Genomic DNA, 22,669 nt, shown 5'->3' with positions numbered 1-22,669 from the left:
GTTCAATATACTTTACGTTGTATACTTGCTGACTGAATCTAACCAATTAATATCAGCTATATGTATCTGTCAAAATCAGCTGACTCGATTGACTCAGTGAGAAGTTGAGCTTAAAAGAAAAATTATAACATTATTCATCATCAAAAACTTAAGTTTTTGGTGAAACTCTCCAAAAACCATTAAATCAAGAAAAAAAAAATTCAGTGAAATTCTCTGGTGCAATCAAGCCCAAAAATGTTCCGCACGGGACACTTCGATAAACTGCTTGGTAAGTAGGTTGTTGGCTGTAAAACGCCCCCATGCCTTTTTATAAATTATGAGATTATGTTATCCATAACATGCCATGATTCAATATCTTTGTTATTGAAACGGTTCCTAAAAAGCCGTCCCTAAGGCAGATCAATGCAACACACTTTACAAACATTTTATATTTCTTTCCCAATCCCGTTTGTGGGCCTGTTATGTCTGCTCAATTTTTTCTTATTATTGGAGCACAAGCAAATTCGTTTCTCTAACTTACAGACAAAGCCACAAGCCACCTATTAATGGAACCAGACTGGCCATCGATAATACAAATTTGCGATTTAATTAGACAGAATGATATACAGTATGTATCCAGCTCTGCCTTGTTGGCTTAACACCAAAACCTAAGGGCAAAGTACATCACTCATTTTTTCTAATTTTGTAGACCTAAAGTTGCAATAAATGCAGTACGAAAAAAGTTACTTGTGGCAAACCCTCATTCCTCACTATATGCCCTGCTGTGCCTTGAGAGTATGATCAAGAACTGTGGTAAGATGAAAGTATATGGAATCACTCTAAAACTTGTCTTCATGAAATAATTTTTAGGGGCTCTAATTGCTGAGGAACTCACAACAAAAGCAAACTGCGATTTCTTACATGACCTCGCCAAAAACACTCCCCATGAAAATGTCAAGCAGAAATTATTGGAGCTGATTCAGGTCTGGAGTTTTGCCTTTAGAAAGAATCCAAAACATGGCAATTTGAAGGTATGACTTAGTTGGTTCAGGGATGGTTAATCTGTGATTTGTTGTGAAATAGTGACCTTGAGCCCAAACAATGATAGAGATATTTATCATTCTGTTTGCATTAGTCATTGGTTTAATCGCTGCGTAGGTGCGTTTTAAATCAAATCTGTTAGTACATTAGTAGGTATATACTTCGTAGGTTGATACACATGGATTTCATTGCTGGTGTAGGTAGTTGGGTATGTAGAATTGTTCCTAAACTTTGGGAGAAACTGGTATAAAGTATCGTAGTTTCTCGCTATTCACTGCACAGATAATCCCCTTTTTCTTGAATTCAAGGTGCAATTGACAAGGTCCTATTTCCCCTAAATTGGATTAATATCTTAAAAGGATTAACGCGGTTTCAGGACTTGATGGCTGCCATGAAAGCGGAGGGTTACAAGTTCCCAGTTTTACGTGAAAGCGACGCAATGTTCGCTGCTGATACTGCTCCTGATTGGCTTGATGGAAACACCTGCCACCGCTGCAGAGCCAGCTTTAGTCTCATGCAGAGAAAACACCATTGCAGGCATGTTATTCTTTGTATTAATTCACATCTGTGCTATTTCTATCTCATGGGATTTTAGAAACTGTGGCCAAGTCTTTTGCGCTCAGTGCAGTTCCAAAATTACAACTTTACCAAAATTCGGCATTGAAAAAGAAGTGAGTCACGAAATCGAACATTAGTAGGGTAATATTCTTCAAAATTTATTAGGTCAGAGTCTGCGATACCTGCTATGATAAAGTGAACAAGCCTGTCACTGCTTCCAAATCGATTAAACAAGATGGTGAATTACCTTCTGAATATTTGAATAGTTCATTAGCACAGCAAAGCCAGGTAAACCCCCCACCTGTCATGGTAGTATTTTAAGTGTATAATACATTTTAGGAACCTCCAAGGAAGAATGAAGATGAATTAAAGGAAGAAGAGGAACTGCAATTGGCATTAGCTCTCAGCCAATCTGAGGCTGAAGCCAAAGAGAAAGAAAAACTAAGGGCCACACATGCTCTGCTTAACAATTCTTTCAAGAAAGGTTTTATTACTGCATTAAACTTTCTTGAAAGATAATGAGAACCTATTTTAGAGCCTGAACCTGTGACTCGAAGAAGTCCTTCACCACAGCCTGAGGAAACCGGCAATTCTGAGTTGGACCGTTATCTAAATCGGTCTTACTGGGAATCTATCCAGTCCAATGATACCAAAGAGATCATCAGGTAATCTTTGCGTTTGAATCATTAAAATCAACTAATTTTGGAGCCTTGCTAAGACCAACGAGCCCATCTGCCCCTTCCCCAGCCTCCTCCATCCTCAGCAATGAACCTAAATTCAAGATCAAAGAGAATGGAGTTGCCGACAACGATCTAGAGGAGTTTATTAAAACCCTGAAGAGCCAAGTGGAGATTTTTATTAATAGGATGAAAAGCAACTCCAGCAGGTGCGGTGTTTCAGCAATTAATTGCACCCTTTTCTCTGTATTGGCAACTAATAATTCCCAGAGGACGCTCAATTACAAACGACACTAGTGTCCAGTCATTGTTCATGAACATTACCAACTTGCACTCGAGGTTGTTGCGTTATATTCAAGACCACGATGATCGCAGGCTGCACTACGAAGGGCTGCAAGATAAGCTTACTCAGGTTTGGAGCAAGAGGAATTTTAAGATTTACAATAATTGGTTTTTCTAAGGTGAAAGATGCCCGGGCTGCCCTGGATGCGCTACGTGAAGAACATCGTGAAAGATTACGACGCGAAGCTGAAGAAGCGGAGCGGCAGCGACAAATGCAAATGGCACACAAACTGGAAATTATGCGTAAAAAGAAGCAGGAATATTTGCAATATCAGAGACAGTTGGCATTGCAGAGGATTCAGGAGCAGGAGAGGGAGATGCAAATGAGACAGGTAAGAAAGCGAGTTACTTATTTTAAAATTAATTAACCATGAAATTCTTCAAGGAGCAGCAAAAGCAACAGTATCTAATGGGGCCACAGCAGTTCGGAGGTTATATTGGATCACCAGTGCATGCCGTCCCATTCCAACCTGCAAACCCACCTCCTCCAAACTCTGTGGGTGGATTTTACGCTCCATATGGGCAGATGATGGGACAGCCTCCTAATTCTGCCCCTCAAGGTACCTATCAAGCACTAGTAAGTCTCAATATTAAAGTTTTGCGTATCTAGGAGGGAGCTGTCTCCCAATGCCGCAGATGGGTGCCCCTCAAGGACAACCATTTCAGCCTCATCCTCAGCAAACTGGGGCGAATTTCGCTCCAATGATAGGGGTGCCGCCCCATCCTGGTATGCCTCCATCGCAACCAGCTCCACCAGCAGGTTATTTCTTTAGTATTTTACAATAGGAAAGTGATGAAGAGAATTCATGGTTTTAGGTCAGCTGCAAAGGGTATTTCCTCAACAAGGCCCCAATTCTCAACAGCAAGCGCAGGCACCGCAAATTGTAGAACAGACTCAAACGGCGGAATTGATTAGCTTTGATTGAAAAGTCGCTTTTGCTATGAATCATTATACAGTTATTTAAATAAATGTTTTAACCTTATGATAGTTCTGTTATATTCCATTATAATTTTTTGTTTATGATGTGTATTATTCAATAAAAAAGACAAACGGTTAACGTATTTAATTTACGATTCCAACCCATCAGGACTTACCGCCATATAACATAGCACCCCCCCTCCCGGGATCTGTTTGACGCTAACATACGCCCTTCCGTCAGGGGATTTGTGGTGTAGCACCGGGGAAATTGGACCCATTTTCGGCAAAAACGAAACCTGTTAATAGTCGTTAACAAATAAATTTTATCGGAAAAACATTGTTTAGCGGCAAGTACCTCTTTACAAACAATATTTCCTAGGTACTCTGCGAGGGGGCTTAAAGCGCCTCTAGGGGGAGGGTGTTCAAAGGGGCCATGAACGCACTTATTGCGCACCTGAATTCTCAACAACTGGGCATATTCGTTTTTGATTTTTGATGTTTCTAGATAGTCATCAGGTATGGAAGCCAGTTTTCTGGCCCATTCCGCACACCTTACTCTGTCTGTTAAAGTTATTATTAAATGATATGCAATGATGTATATTAATACACAAACCAAATGGACAGTCTAATTTGACCATGTGAGAGGAGATATCTAACAGGGCATTCCGGAACTCTTCGGCTTCCTTGGAACTCATTTTAGATTCTTCTTGGTGGTGCACTAAACGGGAATTTGGCGTGAAAAAACGTTAATTATTGAGAAAATATTAATTAAAACTTGACAAAATTGCCATTAACCGCTTGTTTGAAAATGGCGGTCATTGCTACGTTGCCAATTTGTATGAAATGTGAGGGAAGATCGTTAATTCTCTTCAAGCTACTCTCATTTACACTTAAAACTATTTCCCATTTTTGATTTTACTCCTTGTACCTAGTTTTATCTGCTAATTTAATATTCAGAAAAAATTATAAGTTTTAATGTTTAATTAACACGGAATATCGTTTTGAAAAAATTTTCTAGGGAAAAAAACTTCTCAAATGGGAGCAAGTGGAACCATAAAGGATCTGAGAATTTAAGTGTAAGTTTGACACCATTGTCGTAACCTCCCACTTCTTAAGTTCGCAAATGTCAAAATTTGAGAAAGTGACAGGAGGAAGGCCATTTTCCTGCTGAATTTTTGTCGAAAATTTAGTGAAATCTAGTGATTTTCTTCAAGAAATCTCTAGTTTATCGATTGCGTACACTATCAGAGTTCAGTGGAGACTCACTAGTGCCAAAAGGGCTATCGAATCAGCGAAAATCGGGCTGCAAATACCATCTGTTTATTTACGAAAGGAACGACCTTGCCAAACAAAAATAAACCGTCGCAGGAAGAGTTTGTTATTTTTACCCATTAGACCCATTCCTGGGATTGTTAACGTCTCGCTGCTGGTTACTTAAGCGTTAAACAACCTCAGTTTAGTACCCAATGTGCAAAAACCGAATGATTGTTATGGGAAAAAGCCACATTCAGTTCGTTTAAGCCACAACTCTGCTCATACTTTCACAATTTTATTTGATTATGGTTGCAAATAGGCCTGCACCACTGCTATGGCTGGGGATCTTAGCAAACCCCCCGAGAAACAGTACGATTACCTTTTAAAGTTCCTTTTGGTTGGTGACAGTGATGTTGGCAAACAGGAGATCTTGTCCGATTTGGATGATGGTGCTCTAGAGAGCCCATTTTGCAGTGGTAGTGGTAAGTGTACGTATTGGTTTTTTGGTTGTTATAATATTGTTAAAAGTTTGTTTATGTATTGAAAAGTTCAATCAAATTTGTGCAGTTTTTATTGCCCTAATTTGTAGGAGTTAAACTCTGCAGCTCTTAAAGTTTGAATTCCTTGATTGCTTTTTGTAATCTTTCACGAGATCAAGTTAATAGCTGCTTATAAAATCAAGTAGTTAGACAAAAAGTATTTAGTAAATCCAAACTTGAAGTGCCATTATAGCATGTTGACAACTATTTTGCCCATTACAGCTTACAAAACCACCACAATCCTCCTTGATGGCAAAAGAGTAAAATTGCAACTGTGGGACACTTCTGGTCAGGGAAGATTTTGCACTATTATCAGGTCTTACTCCAGAGGGGCCCAAGGAGTTCTTCTAGTCTACGATATTACCAACAGGTTAGTGTTAGGAGCCCATTCACATATAAATATTTTCATACTATTCTTGTCTGTAGATGGTCATTTGATGGCCTGGATCGTTGGCTAAAAGAGGTGGACAGCCACGCCCCAGGGGTACCTAAAGTATTGGTGGGCAACCGGCTGCATTTGGCCTTCAAGCGAAAGGTGGGCCAAAGAGACGCGCAAATTTACGCCAACAAGCATAGTATGGCATTTTTCGAAGTGTCTCCGCTGTGCAACTTTAACATACACGAGAGCTTTTGCGAACTGTCCAGAATGGCGCTGCAGCGCAACGGCATGGAGCGACTGTGGAGGTCCAACAGGGTACTGAGTTTGCAAGAGTTGTGCTGTAGAGCCATCGTGGCCCGAACAACCGTCTACAGCATTGAACAACTGCCTCTACCGACTTGTGTCAAGTCACACCTGAAATCTTACGCTTTAACGTCGACTAACACGCAACAGTTTAAGTATACTAACAATCACAAGAAGCACGGCGGAAGGAAATTAAGGTAAGTGCGGGGATTTCCTTCAAAATCCAGAGGGAATATGAGTTTTCTTTTAAGGTTTACCAGTATTCCCAGCACTCCAGCTGGAGTGGACGGCAGGAGCAGCTGCGTGCCCCGCAACTCTTGCACGATCTCCTGACCTCGAGCCCGCATTCGGGACATCCTGATCGAGATATTTTCAATGGGGATTTTCCCGCTGTTCGTTTTACTCTCTCTATACACGTACTTTCTGTTTTTGCGCGGCTTGTACTTGACGTATATCAAAGGTGAACCTCAAGGGCAGGACAAGAACTAGCTCCTTTCCATCTCTTATGTTGTTGAGAAGAGTACAACTTATCACTTTAGCAAATAAGAGAACACACAGGGTGTTTCGTTATTCGGTGTCGTGTAATTGTTTACATGTTGTAAAGTCCATGTCCGTTGTAGTTGCATAGAGGATATATGAGTGTCGGTTAAAAAGAGGCAGTTCCAGTGCCGTCCCTAATATTGTAATGAGTATTTTAAGCTGCTTTGGCAGCTAAAAACCTATTGTGTTGTTTTCTATCAAATTTCACGTTGTTTTTACCTTTATCTCGGTTGTAGTGAGAACATTCGGAATTTCTTTTTTGGTTTAATTGCCGCATTAGTATTTATATGACGGAGCAAGCGTTTTACTTATTTATTAACGTTTAGTTTTTTTACCAAAATCTGTGTTAACGTTTATTTTTTAGTGTTAATGTATATATTTTTCTATATAGCAATATGGCTCGTTTGTGTTATGTAAATATTCTCTTATTGGGACATTCAAATTTCCTGCATTAAAAAATTATATTTCAAAAGTTCCTTTATTCCATTTATTTTTTTTTAGTTTTGCATACACACACTGAAGCAGGGGGCAAGGCAAACCCCTTTCGAACAGAACTGTGGTTAAATTATGAACCTACATTCAAAATGTATTGCTGTGAAATATACTCTTGAATCTAATGAATTTCTTAGGCATGTACCAAGTTCATTGCTCGCCTCATGTCGTCTCTATTGAAAAATACATTAATTTATTTTTATGTATTTTAATATAGGACAGTGTAATCTTTGTAACAACAATCAATATAATCCATTTAAATATACGATTTAACTGTTTTACTTGGTGTGTTAAGTATTTTATTCAATATCTACTGCTAAATACACAAAGCTCACATGCAGCTCTTGCGAATTCTAAGATATTTCCCGATGGAGCTATGGTTAGTTCGATTCTACAATTTACGTTTCTCACATGATTAGAAAAACCCACAAAACGACATTCCCGAGCTTCAGCATCCTTATACACTCCCAGATTTCATTGCATAACATACGTAGCACTTGACCTAAATAACTTGTAGGGCTCGTATGAGACATTGCAAGAAAAATATTACATAAACGTGGGGATTAATAAAACTAGATTAACAAGAAAACACATAATTTTTATTTCTCTATATTCAATAATATGTCCGGAGCCTGAAAAACAATTTCCCTGGAATCCAATCTACGACATCTTCAAATGCACTGGATTCTAGTTTCTATGCAGACGAATCGATCTGCCACACACGTTCTAGAAACATGTCTAGAACAGTAACGTTTTCGCAGTCAATCAACGGCTTTACCATAGAAATCTCACCTGATATAACACCTACCTGAACTCTTCCCTTATAAAACAATACTTTATTCTTTGCGGCATTGGCAACATTTACCTTCAATTGACGGTTTCGTGGCTTGTTTAAGGCAAAGAGACGAAGTTTCGTTCGAGTTGAAAGCAAGTCAGCTTTGCAAGAGAATTCTTTTCTCGCTACCTACAGTGCGGATCACAAAGTTTCAGTAATGGAGAACTCAGTGTCCACAAAATAAAGGGTCATCATTAAGAAAACTCTCAAGTAAGAGTTAACATATCAGAGGCATGCCTTGAATCAAAATTCATTTGTTAGCCTGTCCTGAGACAGACGTCGATGGTTATCAAGGTTTTTAATACGTTTGATAAAATGGATTCAAGATGCGGTTACAAAACAACTTCACGAAAATCGGATGCAAGCACATCACGAAACCTCTTACTTAAAAAAAAGCAGAGTTCGCCATTTTGGGCCTGCAAAATGACCATAAAACTCGTCTTTGAACCCCAACCAAGCCAGTGTTATCGCGCATGCATATTTAGACCGACAGCAGGCTAGAGACTCGAGAGCAGGAACACACGAACGTCTGCGCATGTATCAGGAACGCGGCAGCAACACTGCGATTCGATTGGCTGGCCAGACTGCGCCCGCTCCATCCAGCCAATGTCACGCCAGCTCCCGCTCTATTTTGCCGCTGCTCTCTCTCTCGCCACCATATCTCGCTCCGCAAACACCAACATCTTACCGCAAAACCCCAACTCTGCGCCTGCTACCACACAAAAGAGGCGTTAGTACATTTCAGGGGCGTTGGTGGGGGTATTGTGAGACGGTTTGGTTTGTTCCGTCAAGTAGTTAGGCACTAAGTGGCGACATTTGTGTCACTCTAGTGTGCATGAAGAATTGTCATATTAGCAGAGAAAAATGTCCTAAAATTTAAGCCTAAACTATCAAACTTTGACGGAATAAAACCAAGTAATTGTGTCATAGTTGAAATGACTTCAACTGCAAGAATTTAATAGTGTTTTCGGTTTACTGCGCTAAGTTCGCTCCGCGATCGTTCCATAGATTATTCTCGTCAGAGATTAGATTTCAGCACTCGAATTTCGACCAATCACCTGGATCGAGCGAGAACTCGGGTGCTGTCAGTATCCGACTTTTTAGAGTCGAAGACGTGAATCTCCTGTCGATCGTTCTTGCACTGCCGAAGATAGCAGTAAGTCGAAAAGACTACAAATTACTTATAACACAACAAATCTGAAATCACAAATCACTTTTTGTTCAATTAAATTGTCAAAAGGAACTGATGCGTTTAAATGTTACATGGGGTCACATGCAATCTCATGTAACCCTTTAAGTTCCCTACGAGATTTTGGTAATTAGAAGAGATTAAACTAGAATTCTTAAAGGCGTGAAACAGTAGATCAAAACTGATCCAACTAAAAAACTACACCGTAAAAAGAGATTCGCACTGCCAAAAACCAAATTTACTAGAGAAATGCTGTTACATGAAATGTTATGTCAATTTTTTTGAAGTATCACCTCTTTAGATACAAAATAAGTATACTTAAACACTCTATAACTCTATAGCAATTAGACCAAACATGTGTTGACTGCAAGAGTCTGCGTGAAAATATTCTTTTAGGAAAATAAGCCAAAATAAAATGCAGGTAGTTGAATAAAAACTGAATTAAACAAGAGGCAAGCTACCCTAAAAAAGGTTTTTTTCATTTTTTTTAAATTTAGGTAAAGAAAACGCAATCTTATATCTAGACAAATACCTTGCCAGAGCGCAGGTGCTGCTTACTAAAATACACCGCCGCACTGCCACCCAGACAAAACCTGAAACAATTAGAGCTCATTATTATTAATCTTTCAAAGAAATACATTTCTTACTTAAGATCTAGATCTGGACCTTGATCTGCTCCTTGATCGAGAATTGTTTTCCCTCTCCCTCACTGGAGACCTTGACGCTCCTCTGGAGCTTTTACTGCCTGACCTGGACCTGCTTCTAGATGGAGACCTCCTGCCTCGGGATCTGGAACGGCTTTCTCTTCTGCCACGAGACCTAGACCTAATATCATAAATTATAACCTCTCTTCATATTTTTTTAAGTTTTGTTAAAAAAAAAATTAAATGGATACCTTCTTCTGCCGCCTCGGAACCTTCTATGAGGGGAGGTGGGCCTTCCATAACGGGCCATTTGCACCCTCAACTCCCTGCCATCAAGCATACGACCATCCATGGCGTCCAGCGCGTCCTCAGCATCTCTCTTGTCGAAGAACCTTTTAGAGCAATAGTTTTTTTAATATGTATATGTGCTATTTTTTGAAATTTTGCTTTCTTAAATATACTCGGGCATAGTGCACAGATATTGCAAAAACAAGATCTCCCAAGTTACTCATCTCAAACTTAAAAGTGGCAAAAAACAAATATGATAAGCGAGATGGTTAAAAAATGTTATCAAGTTTACCACAAGAGTTTTAGGTATAAATGAGATTCTGTGCCAAGGAAGCAGCAACATATATATAAAGCTCACAAAAGTGCCATGGGAAGGCAATGCCATGGGTTCTCAAGACAATCTTTTATGGATATAGAAAAAGCCCTTCAACCTCAAGAAGTTGAAAGAACCAGTCAGAAGGGGTTCACTGACCTTTCACTCACTGTACCCCTACCTAACCTGAACTAACCTGGCCTAGGATTTATGGAGTAACCTCAAAGCTTGAAACTTACCTGACGAAAGCAAATCCTCTGCTTTCCCTCGTGAACCGATCCCGGGGAATGTAAATATCTCCAACTTCCCCGCAACGCTCGAAAACTCTGCGTAGATCATCAGGGGTGGTGCGGTAGGTGAGGTTGTCCACTTTAAGGGACACCATCCCGTCAATACGAGGCGGAGGGCGGCCGTAGCTCATTTTGCGTCGATCCCCAATATTTGCAGTTAACGGGAGACTGAAATATTAGAATAAACTCGCGATATTTTGCCGGAAAATTTCAAGAAGACGCTAAGCACAAACAAAGAGAAAAACGTCGAAAACCAAAATGGCCGACTGGCGGAAATGCTGAATGCCTGACAATGTTGCCAAATATTCTTCCTCCAATTTGTGATGTTTGTATTGCCAAATATTCTAATAGACAGCCAATCGGCAGGGTCGATGTTCACTGCATGCTGTCCCTATTTGTCATATCTTCATAGAAAAGGAAGGATATATCCTGAGAAGTTGGAATATCTTACTTTTGTGCGTGCGTTTCAATGACGTTCTCTTTTGACAGGTGAAATATTTTCATTTTTTCATTTAGGTTTTTTACTTTTTAGTTCGTCTCTCGAACTCGTGTGAGGTGTATGTGATTGTTGAAAAATTAATGGAAATATGGCCAATTTACGCCAAACACCGTTAACATGTAGTGGTCACACACGGCCAGTGGTCCATTTGGACTTCTCGGACATCACCGAAAGTAGCTATTTCCTGATATCGGCTTGCAAAGGTAATCTCCCACTTAAGTAAAAGAGGTACCATTTTCCTAGTAGAGATACGTATTCAACAAGTTTTTAACCTTCTGCCAGGCATGTAGGACACCTTGGCCTCAATTTTTTCCACAAACCCTGTGGAAACAAGGTCTTGAATTTTTTAGATGTGTGAGTCCTTTGAGCAAGGCCAGAACCATGAACTTTTCTTTTCCTCTGTTTGTTTGCAAATTATGCTTAGTCTGGGACCCCTGTTATCTTATCAGTTAAGTCGCTTTCACAAGCCCTAACTTTGTTTTTAATCAACTGTTGAGTGACAACTTAAAGTTTCTTTGGAGTTTAGACTTAAATTTTAAGTGCATTTATTGCTGTAGATGGAAAACCGATGCTTAGACAAGGTGATACAGGAGATTGGATTGGAACTTTCGAAGGTCACAAGGGGGCTGTTTGGGGGGTGGCTTTGAATTCTGAAGCTACACGAGCTGCGAGCGGCGCAGCTGATTTTACAGGTATTCTTTCAGTACAATGGATTTCTTCTTTCATTATTAATTCAAACAATTTTTTAGGCAAAGTTTGGGATGCCATCTCAGGGGAAGAACTGCACTCATTCCAGCACAATCACATAGTAAAAAGTGTGAATTTCTCTAAAGATTCTGCTTTGTTAGTTACTGGCAGTAATGAGAAACTGGTTAGGATTTTCAATCTCAACAAACCAGAAGCTAGTAAGAAAATTAATAATTTAACAATAAGGAAATATTAGTATAATTCTTATTATAGCTCCAGACGTTTTTCCTGGCCATACAGCTGGCATAAGACATGTATTGTTTTTTCGAAATGACACTCATCTAGTGTCTTGCGCTGACGATAAAACATTGAGAGTATGGGATAGGGCTAATAAACAGGTAAATTTGTCTAAGTGAATAAAAATTGTTATTGCAAAAATTAACAATAGGAGGTGCACAAAGTCACATTCCCATTCAACCCCAACAGCCTGGAAGTGTCTAAAGATGGCACAGTGCTCACAGTTGCCTATTCCAACAAAGTAGCATTCTTTGATGCTGAAACCTTAAACAAAATCCGAGAATACACCATTCCATCACCTGTTAATTCTGCTTCCCTCCATCCAGATAAAAGTATTTTTGTAGCTGCAGGTGACGATTTGAAAGTCTATAAACATGATTATCAAAGTGGTTCAGAGATTGGTAAAATCATTGGATTCCTTTGAAATTTCTTTATATTGTATGTTTAAATTTCAGAGTCATTTAAAGGCCACTTTGGTCCAGTGCACTGTATAAAATTCTCTCCAGATGGTGAGTTGTATGCCTCAGGTTCTGAGGATGGAACTTTGAGATTATGGCAAACTACTGTTGGGAAGACCTATGGCCTTTGGAAGTGTATTGAAAGTGGGACACTTAATGAGAGTTTAACACAAAAGGAAGTTCAAGCAAATTAAATAATCAAAAAGGGTTTTGACTATGTTTCTCAGCAGAAAAGTATTCATTTTTGTATTTCTAGTCTTTAATTTTTTTTCTGACTGTACTTATTCCTTAATTTTTAGTGTCTCACCTTCATTTCTGGTCTAATGGAAGGGGTTTGTTGTTATAAGTCTGAAATGTTCATCAGTAATTTTTTTCATGATGTAATGAAAAATAGACTGTATACTTTCAGACTGTTTTGACTCTTAATAAAAATTATTGTTCTAAAATTATGTGTAATTCTTTACAAATTAGTCATCCAAACTTATTTTACTCCTGAGCAGTAAAAAAAAATATAGCAGGTTTCTCCACATACCTATAAATTAACATTCAAAGTCCCTCAAAATTATTTCTATGAAATAAATGGATTTGGAATAGACTCCATTCCATCCATTGGACAAATAAGCACTACACTAGTTCCTCGGCAGACAACAAGCCCCAATTCCCTGGTATCTTCAGTCAACTTAAAAGGATCATCGGGATCCCTTAGATACTCCAGTGTATTGTCTAAGACAAGATTCAGGAGTGGGTCATAGCCTTTGAGTATGCCACTGGCTTCTCTGCCTCCAGCAAATTTAACTCTGATGGTTTTCTCCAGGTACTTAGACAAGTCCAAAATGGACTCTTTGCGTTTTTTTTCCTTCTGGTCTTGGCTGGCATTCGCAGACTACATGTTAGTTTATTAAAAGGGAAATTTAAAATTCAGTTAAAAGGTTAGACTTACCTTTCTTTTGTCCTCCCCAGAGGCCATGGTTATGTTATTATGTGCTTTAAGGTTTGTGCAAGTAGAAGAGTTCGAAATAAAATCCGTTGACGCAGAAAAATGTGTTTTATTAGTTTTTTTTAAATGTTTTTTGTAAAGGGACGTGTAAAATTAATAAACACAATTTTCTAACCTCAAATTTAAATGTGTTCGTCACGATCACGTGTTACCCTCAGAATAACCAATCGACGTAACCTATATGATTCATCTGCTTCTAATGGTATAAAATAAAAAAGGAGACTAATATGACGAAGCTGTGGATTAACTTTATTATATCGTATTAATGGCGGGAAGGAGTAAAATTAAATTACCGTTTTTTCAAATAATTTTAATTTAATTCTGCTTAGATAGCATACTTTCAGCATTCATTTGTTGAAGTAAACCTATTCATCAAAATTCAAGCTTAGGTTGCGCTAGGAAAAAAAGATAAATAATAAAATAAGTAATGAGATAATAAGACAGAAAGCTCTGAATTATGCAAACTATGTCATGTAAAGTGAAAAATCCATAGAAAAATTTGTCTGTAACAAAATCTTGATAGTTTGGCGAATGCAATTTTTACTAAAAAATAGCACTATTACGCAAGTAATATACTATTTATTAACCTATTGCAGCAAAGCTTGAATACTCCAGTATAGACCCTGCTTGTTAAATGCTATTCACTCTCTATTTTCCTCCACATTTCACCGAATATCTATTGAAATTTCCCCAGCAACTTCCTTGAAAATTGCTAAGTGTTTTTCGGGTATATCCCCCAAGCTATGCCTTGGAGTAAAATCAAGAGTTAAGCGCGTTGAATGTACTGCAAAAGCTTTCCTTATGAACATTTTTATGCTGTTTTAATTAGATACCTTTAGAATTTTGCATGGTGTTATACTGCTCGTTATATACAGCAGAGCAAAGAGGAGTGTTCACTGGTGCTACTACATCAAACTTGGAAAAGTCTACTTCATACTCCTCGCGATAATTATTGAATATTATCATGTTTTCGAAGCGGTAACCCCAGAGAATTTCGTTGGGCATGTAACTGGATTTTGCTTGAGTCATCTGGCCTGTATTCTCGTCAGTTCCTTCTATCACTACCACTATTTCAAATCTGTAAGAAGGTGTTTTATGAGAGCGAAACCATAATTCTGTGCTGCTCGTGACATCATGTACTTTTGCTGGCATAAATCGCTGGGTGATAAATAGTATAAAGGGGAATTTTCGTCGATCGTGTGATGCATTATTATTGGCCAGTTGAAGAAAATGCTGTCACTGCAGTCATCCATGCACAGGTTTAGTTCCTTTTGAGTGTATGGAAGAATTTCTTCCTCTTTGGTCTTAATAGTTTTCACCTATATTTTTATATTTGTTGCTAATAAGTATTGAATTAAATTTCGCAAAACTTACAACAAAAGCCCTGACTTTGCTATCGACGATATGTCTGAGACGAATATCCCCCACCCTAAACATGAGGCACAATTTCCCATTTCTCATAGAAATTGCCATTTTCCTGGAGAACATAAGGGTTTGCGATCTCATTCTCGGTTTTGTCATTTTGGAAAAGATTATGGCTGCCATAAACCCCTAAATAAGAGATACATTATTGAAAAGTTATATCACTCATATGGTTTTACCTGCATCACAAACCCAATGATACAATGTATAGTATTCACAAATAATGCCTCAGCACATTCACTGGTGGGAGCTTTTATTCCATAACCCACGGTGTGCTGCGCCTCCATGCTGAACAAAAAGGCTGAAGAGAAATCCCTCATGTCGTAGATGCAGGGCCTAAACAATTTATTTCAATTGAAAAATCATGGCTCGTTCAGTAGTTAAGAAGCAACATACTTGAAATTGTATTCACGCTGGAATTCTGGCAGATGGTTTGGTTCGAAATCACCATGGGCGAAACAGATCAGCCAATAGAAGACCGCGAAGCACGTCCAACTAAGGAAGAGCACTGAAAGAAAGATGGAAAAGGTGAAGCCCCAGCTGGAGCCCACCAGTTTCTCGTAGCTGAAAATGCCGAAACGTTGGCGGTTGGATTGAGATTGGACAACGTTGCATAGGCCATTTTTCATAACCATCCTTCTGTGAAGGGCCTTACTGCTTTAATATTAATCATTATGGAGAGAAGAAGTAGGGGTTGAAAGTGTTGATAAGAGGCTTACCGAGGGCGCGACAATAATGCCATTGAATTCGTGTTGGGAGACATTTTACTTGTATCTATATGCCACTACAATTCAACTGCCTGTAGAATTCTTAATAGCTATTAAAGTATTACAAACAGTTATTTTCTGGTATCTTTATATTCATATTATGGCAACAAAGCCCCTGTTTGAGCTATAATAAAAAGATTTCGTATTTAAGGACTATAAAAGTATATATTTGAATTACCAGTCTCATTTTACTGTTATCATAAATTGTGGTATAAATTAGATTTATTTACTTAGAAAATGTGACGCCAATGTTTCACATTAAAGAGGATTTTTTTGGTTTTTTCAGTAAAAATTCTATTAAAACTGCATAATTTTTGTTTTAATTGAGTTACAAAGTCAATACGTCTCGTTCACCATAATGTCAAGATGTAGATTGTATATAGGGTTATTATAGGGACATTTTTTTTCACCATATTGTCAAGATTTTTTGTGGCGAAGCTTAATTTTTGGTAATTTTAAACTTTGCGGAGTTTAAAATGAGCGAATCCGGCTGCATTAAATAATAAATTCTACTAGACATCACGACAAGTAAAGTGCAACCATGCAGACGAATTTTTCTATTTCAAGAAGGAAAAGCAGAGGGGAGGAGATAGTACTGGGGAACATTTTTTTGGAATAACAAGAAATTCTGGATTTATGAGGATTCAGTAGGGATTGTGATTTATGCGAGAATCTTCACGCCGTCATGGTAGGTACTAAGCACCACCAAAACTCAATCGAAAACAAGACAAAAGTTATTAGCAATGTTTACTTACTTTCACTCATCACGAGCATGAATCGGCCGGTACTCGGTAAGGTCAGTCCAGTTAGAGCCGTACCCATAGCCGGGCCGCATACCAGACTTAGTGCCTCGTGACATGTGCGTAGTTTTCGGCTCCGGCCTAATAGTTCTTCGCGATTAGTACCGGGACTTATTGGTACCACGTTGAATTAAATTGACCAATAGGTACCTACACTAGGGAGCGGATAGGCCGTTTAGGTTTGTTAAGCTGGTTGGTTAATTGGACGGGTGAGATTGCGATTATTTGTTGGTCGTGACGAGGTGTTTAGAGAAAACCAGATGTGGCTGTTGAACATTTTGTTGGGCTATGATAGTATTGGTAACCTAAGAGAAGCATGACAAGCTGAAAATGATTGTGTGTGGTGGAACACACGATATAGGCGGTCGAGGTTCGTTTTCAAAGAAAGTGGCAAATGCGTTAATTAGTTGGGCAAACTGGAGGAATTTTGAGCATTTTTTCGTTTAAAATGAAGTTTTGTCGCAATGAGATAGAGGTGGTCATGATCAATAGATAAAAATACGAATGAAAGTGGAATTTTACGAATCGGAAAGTCATAAAAATCACCAACAGGAGTTATTTTACGAGGCAGATTATCGTCACTTAATGGGGCATTAAGAATATTTGTTAAAGCTTACTAATAACTTGGAATTTACATTCTTTTATTCTATGCTGTTTTTAGCTAAATTAGCTAAAATTCTATTAGATCGATTAGGTAAAATCGAGGACTATTTGAAATCGCAAGGTGACATGAAGAAGTGTTGTGCACATAAGACGCCCACAATGGTTTTTCCTTATCTATAGTCTCACATGTAATAGGATCCTCGCCTTCGTAATTTTATTCTTTTTAAAATAATCCATTATTACTAATTATTTATGTATATTGAATAATAATATTTGTTGAAGGTAAACATGGGTGACGCGCGTATTTGGTACAGACAATTTCCTTTTCCAAGGCTATTTACAACGTTATTTTTCGCTCTTTTAATTTTTCGCTTGATAGAGAACCGTTTTTGATAAAAACGATTTTTGAGCTTAAGAATGAAGCTTTTTACTAGTTGAGGCCGAGGAAAATAGGTCATTTGAAATCCTAGTAAATCTTAGAAAAAACTCGAACTTTGGATCTAAACACGTACTATAAAGTTTTTCCAAAATGTCTCAGAAATGAAAATTCTTACGAAAACGACCTCTTCCCTATTGTAAAGACCACCCAACTCTTTATTAAGTAAGACCTGGTCAAAGAAAATTGGTAATCTGAAGAGAGTCGTTTACGTGGGGAGATCTTGCAGAAAACTCGAATTTTAGATCTAAACGCGAACTCTCAAGTACTTCTCAAATTTCTCAGAAATAGAAATTCCTACGAAATACCCTTTCACCATCTCAAAGATTATTCAATTCTTTATTAAATGAGATCTATGTGAAGAAAATCAGTTACCTAGAAAGTCTCTTTCTAAAATCAAATCTATCCGTTCTCCCTCTATCTATAATAATAAACTGCCACCATGGGAACGATTTCAAAGCAGAATTTCCTTGCAAACTCCCGTTTTGCAATGCCATCATTTACTCCCTTTTCATAACGAGGCCCTTAGAACCGATACTCCCGCTTTTGTGCGGGCCGATGTTGACCCAAATTACGAGCCTCAACCCAAAAACCTCACTTATTGCTTCATTACAAATAGACTAAAAACGGAGGTTCGTAGGCCTATAATATGTAGTCCGCTAGTTTGGTCGATTGAGGCCATAGGAAGAGATTGCGGGGAGAGTTGTGTGGGAGTGATTGGACTTGTGGGGAAGTTGTTCTCTGCAAAAGTCCCTGTAAGCGCTGCAAGTGTTAGTTTTGTAATCACCATCATGTAAGTAAGAAAAATTTGAATGAGCCTCAAGGGGGGTTTGCCTATTGCTCATGTTCTCGTTCGTTCTTCGTTGAGGGAGGTTTCAGAGTGGCTGATTGTTCACGGTATTCGACCGTTGCTTTAGTGCGGTCAACGTCGCATTTTACGACCCACTGGCCCATCAGCCTTCGCCCAAATTTGCCACTGTTCGTTCTTTCAAACAGTTTTTACACGGATTTCACAAAACGACATTAAATGATTAGCAGAAAACGAGCATCGCACTGTAATGGCTCTTGTAACGATGCCGAATGTTAAACAATGCGTTTCAAGACATTGTCTACACCTTCAGCATTCAAACGCCGAGGAAAATGCGACATTCGAAGGTTGCATAATTGTTTCAAGCGAAAATTAAGGTGCGAGAACTTAGCATTTTTGCCAGTCTTTGTTCTTCTAGGACAATAATGAGAGCGGCGAGAAATAAAGAGTTTCACGCTTTAATAAAAAGCTAATTAGCGTTAGAACTGATTTGTTTATTATTTTTAACGTAAGACGCAGCTTCATCTCGAATTCATTACTATTTTCATAGATTAGAAGGGAGACCAGTTTCGAGCCGCGATAATCCTTCTGACCAGCCTGACCTTGCTCCTATTAGCCAATTTAAAACTATCAAAGTCAAATTTATTTTCAAGATAATGTGCGGTTTTTGTTGTTGCACACTTCACTTTCGTACTCACACATACAGGGTCACACGAAATTATCTTTCGCAGAATAATGCTGTTCCTGCCACTTGTGTTCGCCCTCCTTTCGGGGCAGGCCACGGGCAACAAGCTCAACATATTCTATCAATGGAAGATCTTGGATTTCGAATTTGGCAGCCCCAGCAGGAGACAGGCGGCGATCGAGGACCAGTCCTTCATTCCAGAGAATAACCTTCCCTTAGGGTTGGAGGTTTACAAAAACCGGATTTTCGTCACTGTGCCCAGGTGGAAGTTTGGGGTGCCCGCCTCTCTGGCTTACATCGACAGGACAACAGGTGAGATCTCTACGGAATTGGGCCTCCCCGTATTGAAAAATTTTCACATAGGTAAATACGCGCAAGACCTTGTTATGCCTCGCATAAATCAATATCCACTGACCTACAAAAATGTCCTAAATCGCAAGACTTAGTTAATTAGCCTGATCGATTTAAGAAAAATAGTAAACACCGTTCACGGAACGAGATGGAGCGACATAAATTGATTATTATAGCTTTAATTACATGTATAACAATGCAGAAACGCGAGACAATGGCTGGAACGTGTGAGGACAAGAACGAAATTTCCTTATTTGGGGTTTTGTGTTAAGGACGCACGTGCGTTCGAGGTTCGAGCAGGCTGAAGCAATTTAAATTCGTAGGAACCTTCGAATATCTGCCCGAAACCATAGATTTGCAGGAGGAAGACGTGAGGTAAATACCCAGAAGGAAAACGAGCTTTAAGAAGGCGGTCAGTCCTACAGAGAACTAGTACGGGTCGATTTAAAAACAGCAAAAATTAGGAAACTTTCAAAGTCGAGAATGTTTGGGCGGACATTACAAGGTGCTGGATACAAGCAACCAGTTATTTCGGTATTTTCAGCAATTCCGGATGTTAGTGAGATAATTAGCTCCCGGTCGAGTCCGTTAAGTTGGCTTTTGAAACGATCTCCCGGCAATTACGATCTATGAAATCAGCCTTTTGGATTGATTTACCTGCCCCTGTTTTAAATTTGAAGATTTGCTTAGTTCCTCTTTGTTGGTTGCTGGGAAGCCTAATCTTTTGTTTATTAGATCCGGTAGATTCCCCAATTCTAAAGCCCTATCCAAACTGGGACGCGCACAGGCCCCTTGGTTCCTTCCCAGAAATAGTATCCCCCTTCAGGATCCGAGCTGACCAGTGCGGAAGGCTGTGGGTTATAGATACCGGCATCGAGGTAAGTACGATTATGTAAACGCTCACAATACTTGGAAACACATGATTATTGTATGTTTTATGAGAATTTTCTGTACTTAACAAGTGACATGTGGTCGTGACTCTGAAGAATGTGCGGTTTCAAAAGCAACATCAAAACGACTTCGCAATACATTTTTACATAATCAAGTACGTACGTACATAAATTAAAAGCAAACAATCGGTGATAAATAACACCGGTGGTTAATAAGTTAAGCAATAAGTGGTTTGCCTTACCCTCGAATCAAATAAACACATCAAATTTTGACACGTCTGCGTCGTGCCTGTGGGCTGCCACTGTGGCGTCCTTCCTGCTGGCAACTCTACAAAGGCCAATATGGCGTTTAAACAAAAGATGGTTGCGCGGTTGTCAATTTTCAACGATTTTCGAATTTTCAGTTTTAAAGAAACAAAATAATGTTTATGGGGAAAAGTCCGGGGCTTATGCAAAAACTCCTTTCAGGGCCTACTCGAAAACACCCCCTTAATATACAAAAACAGCACCCTCATGATCTACGATCTCCACAATGACGAACTGACCAGAAGCTATGAAATACCATTTGAACAAACTACCGAAGACTCGTTTTTGGCCAATATCGCTGTTGAAGATGAGAATTGTGAGGTAATAAATCCTTATAATCATCATTAAAAACATCGCCGTAGGCGGGCAATCGTAAGCACCGGGCGTAGGTTAAGTAATTTGTCATTTACCATCCAACATTTGCAAAGGGCTAAAAGCTGCTATGATTTGTAGAACACTTTTGCTTATCTGGGAGACTTAGGAGGACCAGGTTTGATAGTGTACTCATGGAAATTGAACAGAAGCTGGAAGGTGAAGCACAACTATTTCCACATTAAGCCTCTGGCCGGTGATATGACCGTAGGAGGAATAAACTTTCAGTGGTCAGATGGATTGTTCGGGCTCGCATTAAGACCCGAAAAAGGTGGTTATAGCACTCTGTTCTTCCATCCCATGACCAGCTTTGATGAGTTTGCCGTGAGCACTAAGGTAACTAAGCCTTTCAGTTCGTTGAGCATCTTAGAACGCCCTTTTCCAGATCCTTCAAGACGAATCCTTGGCAACCAACCAAAGCAACTACCACGAATTCAAATACCTCGGTAATCGCGGCCCGCGAAGCCAAAGTGGAGCCTCGTTTTTGGATAAGAAGACAGGAGTATTGTTCTACGCTCTAGTTCAACTAAACGCAGTGGCTTGCTGGAGGACCACCAATCCGTCGTATACCATGGAGTCTCAGGGTCGCGTCTATATGGACAACGTCACTATGGTCTTCGCCAATGACGTTAAAGTGGACAATGAGGGCAACGTGTGGGTCCTCTCGGATCGGTTGCCTCAGTTCATGTACTCTTCGTTGGACTACAATGACGTCAACTTTAGGATACTTTCTGCCAAAGTGGGGGATGCCATTAAGGGCACTGCGTGCGCTTCTAAGTTGGTTAAGAACCCAGATATCATGCAGGTGATTGAAGACCGATTGGGGGTTAATAAAACCAAAACTAAGGGCTCAGGAGCGATGAGGAGTATTTTGAGTGTGAATTGTCTCGTTTGTGTTTTAATGGTTTTATTGAGGTAGCTCTAAGCCTTCAATGGACAAATTCTAACAGTGATATTTCAGTTTTGTCACCGAATAAATATTTATCATAGAAAAATCACTTGGCTGAACATTTGATAAAAGGCACCTTTCGCCTCGTAGAGCTGCTAGTAGCAGCCACAGTGGCAATTTTATTTATATATAAGCGACGGGATTGTGAATAAAGGTCTTGCGACTTCATCGCCGTTGGGTTTTGAGGCTCTAATCTGACCAGCCGAAAACTCTCAGGCCGAGTGAACTTACGATGATAAATGTTTGCTGATTTTGTGGTATTCATTTTTGCAAGTGCCAATAGTTTGTAGAGTTTTGAGTCTTTGTAAATCTGTAATAATGTAAATAGATTTTTAATGCTTAATATAATATTGTATTCTCTATTTCGACTAAGGTTTGGTTAAGTATCTTTCTAAGTACTTAATGAAATTGAGTTGTACATACCTACCTATGGTTTGGTCTTCGCTGTACTTATGTGAATTGTCGTTTGTAATAAATGTATCTATTTATTGTTCAGAGTTTATTATGGAGTACTCATTGGTGGAAAAGTGTACATTTCTGGCCAATTCAAAAAACAATTTCAATTACTACCTATTTATGTGTTTAATTTTAATTCAATTAAACCTGTTTCATCTATTTAAATAAGATATTAGAAGTATGTTTTTTTTTTTAATTTTACGTATTTAATTAATGAACTCGACATATTAAAACTTCAATTTCCATTATACTGAATGCAATATTTCAATAATAATTACAGCAAATAGTCAATGTTTCGCATTTG

General features: G+C 38.9%; 8 protein-coding genes across 17 annotated transcripts; 4 read left to right on the top strand and 4 right to left on the bottom strand.

Moving 5' to 3' along the window:
• The first annotated feature begins 111 nt into the window (after window positions 1-111).
• On the top strand, window positions 112-3,648 carry Hrs (Hepatocyte growth factor regulated tyrosine kinase substrate). Of its 2 annotated transcripts, XM_066406062.1 has the most exons (15): window positions 112-268; window positions 523-607; window positions 689-792; window positions 850-1,010; window positions 1,397-1,557; window positions 1,616-1,691; window positions 1,744-1,866; window positions 1,918-2,062; window positions 2,114-2,243; window positions 2,297-2,464; window positions 2,526-2,667; window positions 2,717-2,929; window positions 2,983-3,157; window positions 3,208-3,357; window positions 3,414-3,648. In XM_066406062.1, the coding sequence occupies exons 1-15, from the start codon at window positions 235-237 to the stop codon at window positions 3,521-3,523; spliced, it is 1,977 nt and encodes a 658-aa protein (XP_066262159.1). In that variant the 5' UTR covers window positions 112-234; the 3' UTR covers window positions 3,524-3,648. The 2 variants fall into 2 exon arrangements, with proteins under 2 accessions (XP_066262159.1, XP_066262168.1); XM_066406071.1 differs by lacking the exons at window positions 112-268; window positions 523-607; window positions 689-792; window positions 850-1,010 and adding an exon at window positions 1,103-1,228.
• A 17-nt stretch (window positions 3,649-3,665) lies between these two features.
• Window positions 3,666-4,330, bottom strand: LOC136419672 (uncharacterized). Its single transcript, XM_066406195.1, has 3 exons — window positions 4,130-4,330; window positions 3,872-4,077; window positions 3,666-3,812 (listed from the first exon to the last, which is right to left on the bottom strand). The coding sequence occupies exons 1-3, from the start codon at window positions 4,209-4,211 to the stop codon at window positions 3,666-3,668; spliced, it is 435 nt and encodes a 144-aa protein (XP_066262292.1). The 5' UTR covers window positions 4,212-4,330.
• A 319-nt stretch (window positions 4,331-4,649) lies between these two features.
• Rab40 (RAS oncogene family member Rab40) lies at window positions 4,650-7,288 on the top strand. 2 transcript variants are annotated; one of them, XM_066391206.1, is made up of 4 exons: window positions 4,650-5,252; window positions 5,532-5,679; window positions 5,736-6,188; window positions 6,243-7,288. In XM_066391206.1, the coding sequence occupies exons 1-4, from the start codon at window positions 5,105-5,107 to the stop codon at window positions 6,322-6,324; spliced, it is 831 nt and encodes a 276-aa protein (XP_066247303.1). In that variant the 5' UTR covers window positions 4,650-5,104; the 3' UTR covers window positions 6,325-7,288. The 2 variants fall into 2 exon arrangements, with proteins under 2 accessions (XP_066247303.1, XP_066247296.1); XM_066391199.1 differs by having other exon boundaries at window positions 4,650-5,258.
• A 312-nt stretch (window positions 7,289-7,600) lies between these two features.
• Window positions 7,601-10,860, bottom strand: SC35 (SR family splicing factor SC35). 3 transcript variants are annotated; one of them, XR_010753156.1, is made up of 5 exons: window positions 10,532-10,860; window positions 9,943-10,083; window positions 9,695-9,872; window positions 9,580-9,640; window positions 7,601-8,570 (listed from the first exon to the last, which is right to left on the bottom strand). XR_010753156.1 is itself a non-coding variant. In XM_066406846.1 (4 exons), the coding sequence occupies exons 1-3, from the start codon at window positions 10,711-10,713 to the stop codon at window positions 9,695-9,697; spliced, it is 501 nt and encodes a 166-aa protein (XP_066262943.1). In that variant the 5' UTR covers window positions 10,714-10,860; the 3' UTR covers window positions 9,271-9,640. The 3 variants fall into 3 exon arrangements, 1 of the variants encoding a protein (XP_066262943.1); XR_010753157.1 differs by having other exon boundaries at window positions 7,601-8,567; XM_066406846.1 differs by lacking the exon at window positions 7,601-8,570 and having other exon boundaries at window positions 9,271-9,640.
• Window positions 10,861-11,100: 240 nt separating this feature from the next.
• wmd (serine-threonine kinase receptor-associated protein wmd) lies at window positions 11,101-12,969 on the top strand. The gene is made up of 6 exons (XM_066390197.1): window positions 11,101-11,284; window positions 11,639-11,773; window positions 11,831-11,986; window positions 12,042-12,166; window positions 12,217-12,466; window positions 12,521-12,969. The coding sequence occupies exons 1-6, from the start codon at window positions 11,170-11,172 to the stop codon at window positions 12,715-12,717; spliced, it is 978 nt and encodes a 325-aa protein (XP_066246294.1). The 5' UTR covers window positions 11,101-11,169; the 3' UTR covers window positions 12,718-12,969.
• On the bottom strand, window positions 12,924-13,620 carry LSm7 (U6 snRNA-associated Sm-like protein LSm7). The gene is made up of 2 exons (XM_066390211.1): window positions 13,464-13,620; window positions 12,924-13,406 (listed from the first exon to the last, which is right to left on the bottom strand). The coding sequence occupies exons 1-2, from the start codon at window positions 13,488-13,490 to the stop codon at window positions 13,092-13,094; spliced, it is 342 nt and encodes a 113-aa protein (XP_066246308.1). The 5' UTR covers window positions 13,491-13,620; the 3' UTR covers window positions 12,924-13,091.
• Window positions 13,621-14,048: 428 nt separating this feature from the next.
• LOC136419642 (inward rectifier potassium channel 4-like) lies at window positions 14,049-16,589 on the bottom strand. 3 transcript variants are annotated; one of them, XM_066406147.1, is made up of 7 exons: window positions 15,662-15,748; window positions 15,339-15,581; window positions 15,122-15,278; window positions 14,895-15,071; window positions 14,661-14,839; window positions 14,354-14,598; window positions 14,049-14,304 (listed from the first exon to the last, which is right to left on the bottom strand). In XM_066406147.1, the coding sequence occupies exons 1-7, from the start codon at window positions 15,703-15,705 to the stop codon at window positions 14,186-14,188; spliced, it is 1,164 nt and encodes a 387-aa protein (XP_066262244.1). In that variant the 5' UTR covers window positions 15,706-15,748; the 3' UTR covers window positions 14,049-14,185. The 3 variants fall into 3 exon arrangements, with proteins under 3 accessions (XP_066262244.1, XP_066262234.1, XP_066262253.1); XM_066406137.1 differs by having other exon boundaries at window positions 14,052-14,304; window positions 15,339-15,599; window positions 15,662-15,743; XM_066406156.1 differs by lacking the exon at window positions 15,662-15,748 and adding an exon at window positions 16,465-16,589 and having other exon boundaries at window positions 14,054-14,304.
• Window positions 16,520-22,402, top strand: LOC136419609 (protein yellow-like). Of its 4 annotated transcripts, none has more exons than XM_066406084.1 (6): window positions 16,520-16,688; window positions 19,088-19,353; window positions 20,128-20,270; window positions 20,751-20,909; window positions 21,042-21,296; window positions 21,346-22,402. In XM_066406084.1, the coding sequence occupies exons 2-6, from the start codon at window positions 19,092-19,094 to the stop codon at window positions 21,877-21,879; spliced, it is 1,353 nt and encodes a 450-aa protein (XP_066262181.1). In that variant the 5' UTR covers window positions 16,520-16,688; window positions 19,088-19,091; the 3' UTR covers window positions 21,880-22,402. The 4 variants fall into 4 exon arrangements, with proteins under 4 accessions (XP_066262181.1, XP_066262198.1, XP_066262206.1 ...); XM_066406101.1 differs by having other exon boundaries at window positions 16,520-16,718; XM_066406109.1 differs by having other exon boundaries at window positions 16,525-16,655.
• Window positions 22,403-22,669: the final 267 nt, after the last annotated feature.

The sequence above is a fragment of the Euwallacea similis genome, chromosome 1, assembly GCF_039881205.1.
Source record: "Euwallacea similis isolate ESF13 chromosome 1, ESF131.1, whole genome shotgun sequence".
In the NCBI taxonomy this organism is placed as follows: Eukaryota; Metazoa; Arthropoda; class Insecta; order Coleoptera; family Curculionidae; genus Euwallacea; species Euwallacea similis.
The sequence above is the reverse complement of the archived record's forward strand: the minus strand, read 5'-3'. Positions and strand labels throughout refer to the sequence as shown.

What these genes read in the sequence shown, in the direction of transcription:
- SC35 (XM_066406846.1), bottom strand. Translation starts at nt 10,713, where the DNA reads ATGAGCTACGGCCGCCCTCCGCCTCGTATTGACGGGATGGTGTCCCTT. An exon ending in AGAGGATTTGCTTTCGTCAG is followed by an intron (nt 10,084 to 10,531) that starts GTAAGTTTCAAG and finishes TTGCTCTAAAAG; the next exon opens with GTTCTTCGACAAGAGAGATG. An exon ending in TTCCGAGGCGGCAGAAGAAG is followed by an intron (nt 9,873 to 9,942) that starts GTATCCATTTAA and finishes TTATGATATTAG; the next exon opens with GTCTAGGTCTCGTGGCAGAA.
- wmd (XM_066390197.1), top strand. Translation starts at nt 11,170, where the DNA reads ATGGCCAATTTACGCCAAACACCGTTAACATGTAGTGGTCACACACGG. An exon ending in TCTCAACAAACCAGAAGCTA is followed by an intron (nt 11,987 to 12,041) that starts GTAAGAAAATTA and finishes TTCTTATTATAG; the next exon opens with CTCCAGACGTTTTTCCTGGC. An exon ending in GGGATAGGGCTAATAAACAG is followed by an intron (nt 12,167 to 12,216) that starts GTAAATTTGTCT and finishes AATTAACAATAG; the next exon opens with GAGGTGCACAAAGTCACATT.
- Rab40 (XM_066391199.1), top strand. Translation starts at nt 5,105, where the DNA reads ATGGCTGGGGATCTTAGCAAACCCCCCGAGAAACAGTACGATTACCTT. An exon ending in TTGCAGTGGTAGTGGTAAGT is followed by an intron (nt 5,259 to 5,531) that starts GTACGTATTGGT and finishes TGCCCATTACAG; the next exon opens with CTTACAAAACCACCACAATC. An exon ending in CACGGCGGAAGGAAATTAAG is followed by an intron (nt 6,189 to 6,242) that starts GTAAGTGCGGGG and finishes TTTTCTTTTAAG; the next exon opens with GTTTACCAGTATTCCCAGCA.
- Hrs (XM_066406062.1), top strand. Translation starts at nt 235, where the DNA reads ATGTTCCGCACGGGACACTTCGATAAACTGCTTG. An exon ending in CAAAACATGGCAATTTGAAG is followed by an intron (nt 1,011 to 1,396) that starts GTATGACTTAGT and finishes ACGCGGTTTCAG; the next exon opens with GACTTGATGGCTGCCATGAA. An exon ending in ATGAAAAGCAACTCCAGCAG is followed by an intron (nt 2,465 to 2,525) that starts GTGCGGTGTTTC and finishes AATAATTCCCAG; the next exon opens with AGGACGCTCAATTACAAACG.
- LOC136419642 (XM_066406137.1), bottom strand. Translation starts at nt 15,705, where the DNA reads ATGTCTCCCAACACGAATTCAATGGCATTATTGTCGCGCCCTCG. An exon ending in CAGCGTGAATACAATTTCAA is followed by an intron (nt 15,279 to 15,338) that starts GTATGTTGCTTC and finishes TAAATTGTTTAG; the next exon opens with GCCCTGCATCTACGACATGA. An exon ending in CACCATGCAAAATTCTAAAG is followed by an intron (nt 14,305 to 14,353) that starts GTATCTAATTAA and finishes AAGCTTTTGCAG; the next exon opens with TACATTCAACGCGCTTAACT.
- LOC136419609 (XM_066406084.1), top strand. Translation starts at nt 19,092, where the DNA reads ATGCTGTTCCTGCCACTTGTGTTCGCCCTCCTTTCGGGGCAGGCCACG. An exon ending in TTACATCGACAGGACAACAG is followed by an intron (nt 19,354 to 20,127) that starts GTGAGATCTCTA and finishes TTTGTTTATTAG; the next exon opens with ATCCGGTAGATTCCCCAATT. An exon ending in AGTTTGCCGTGAGCACTAAG is followed by an intron (nt 21,297 to 21,345) that starts GTAACTAAGCCT and finishes GCCCTTTTCCAG; the next exon opens with ATCCTTCAAGACGAATCCTT.
- LSm7 (XM_066390211.1), bottom strand. Translation starts at nt 13,490, where the DNA reads ATGGCCTCTGGGGAGGACAAAAGAAAG. An exon ending in CTGGGGAGGACAAAAGAAAG is followed by an intron (nt 13,407 to 13,463) that starts GTAAGTCTAACC and finishes ACTAACATGTAG; the next exon opens with TCTGCGAATGCCAGCCAAGA.
- LOC136419672 (XM_066406195.1), bottom strand. Translation starts at nt 4,211, where the DNA reads ATGAGTTCCAAGGAAGCCGAAGAGTTCCGGAATGCCCTGTTAGATATC. An exon ending in CAAATTAGACTGTCCATTTG is followed by an intron (nt 4,078 to 4,129) that starts GTTTGTGTATTA and finishes TAACTTTAACAG; the next exon opens with ACAGAGTAAGGTGTGCGGAA. An exon ending in GAAATATTGTTTGTAAAGAG is followed by an intron (nt 3,813 to 3,871) that starts GTACTTGCCGCT and finishes GACTATTAACAG; the next exon opens with GTTTCGTTTTTGCCGAAAAT.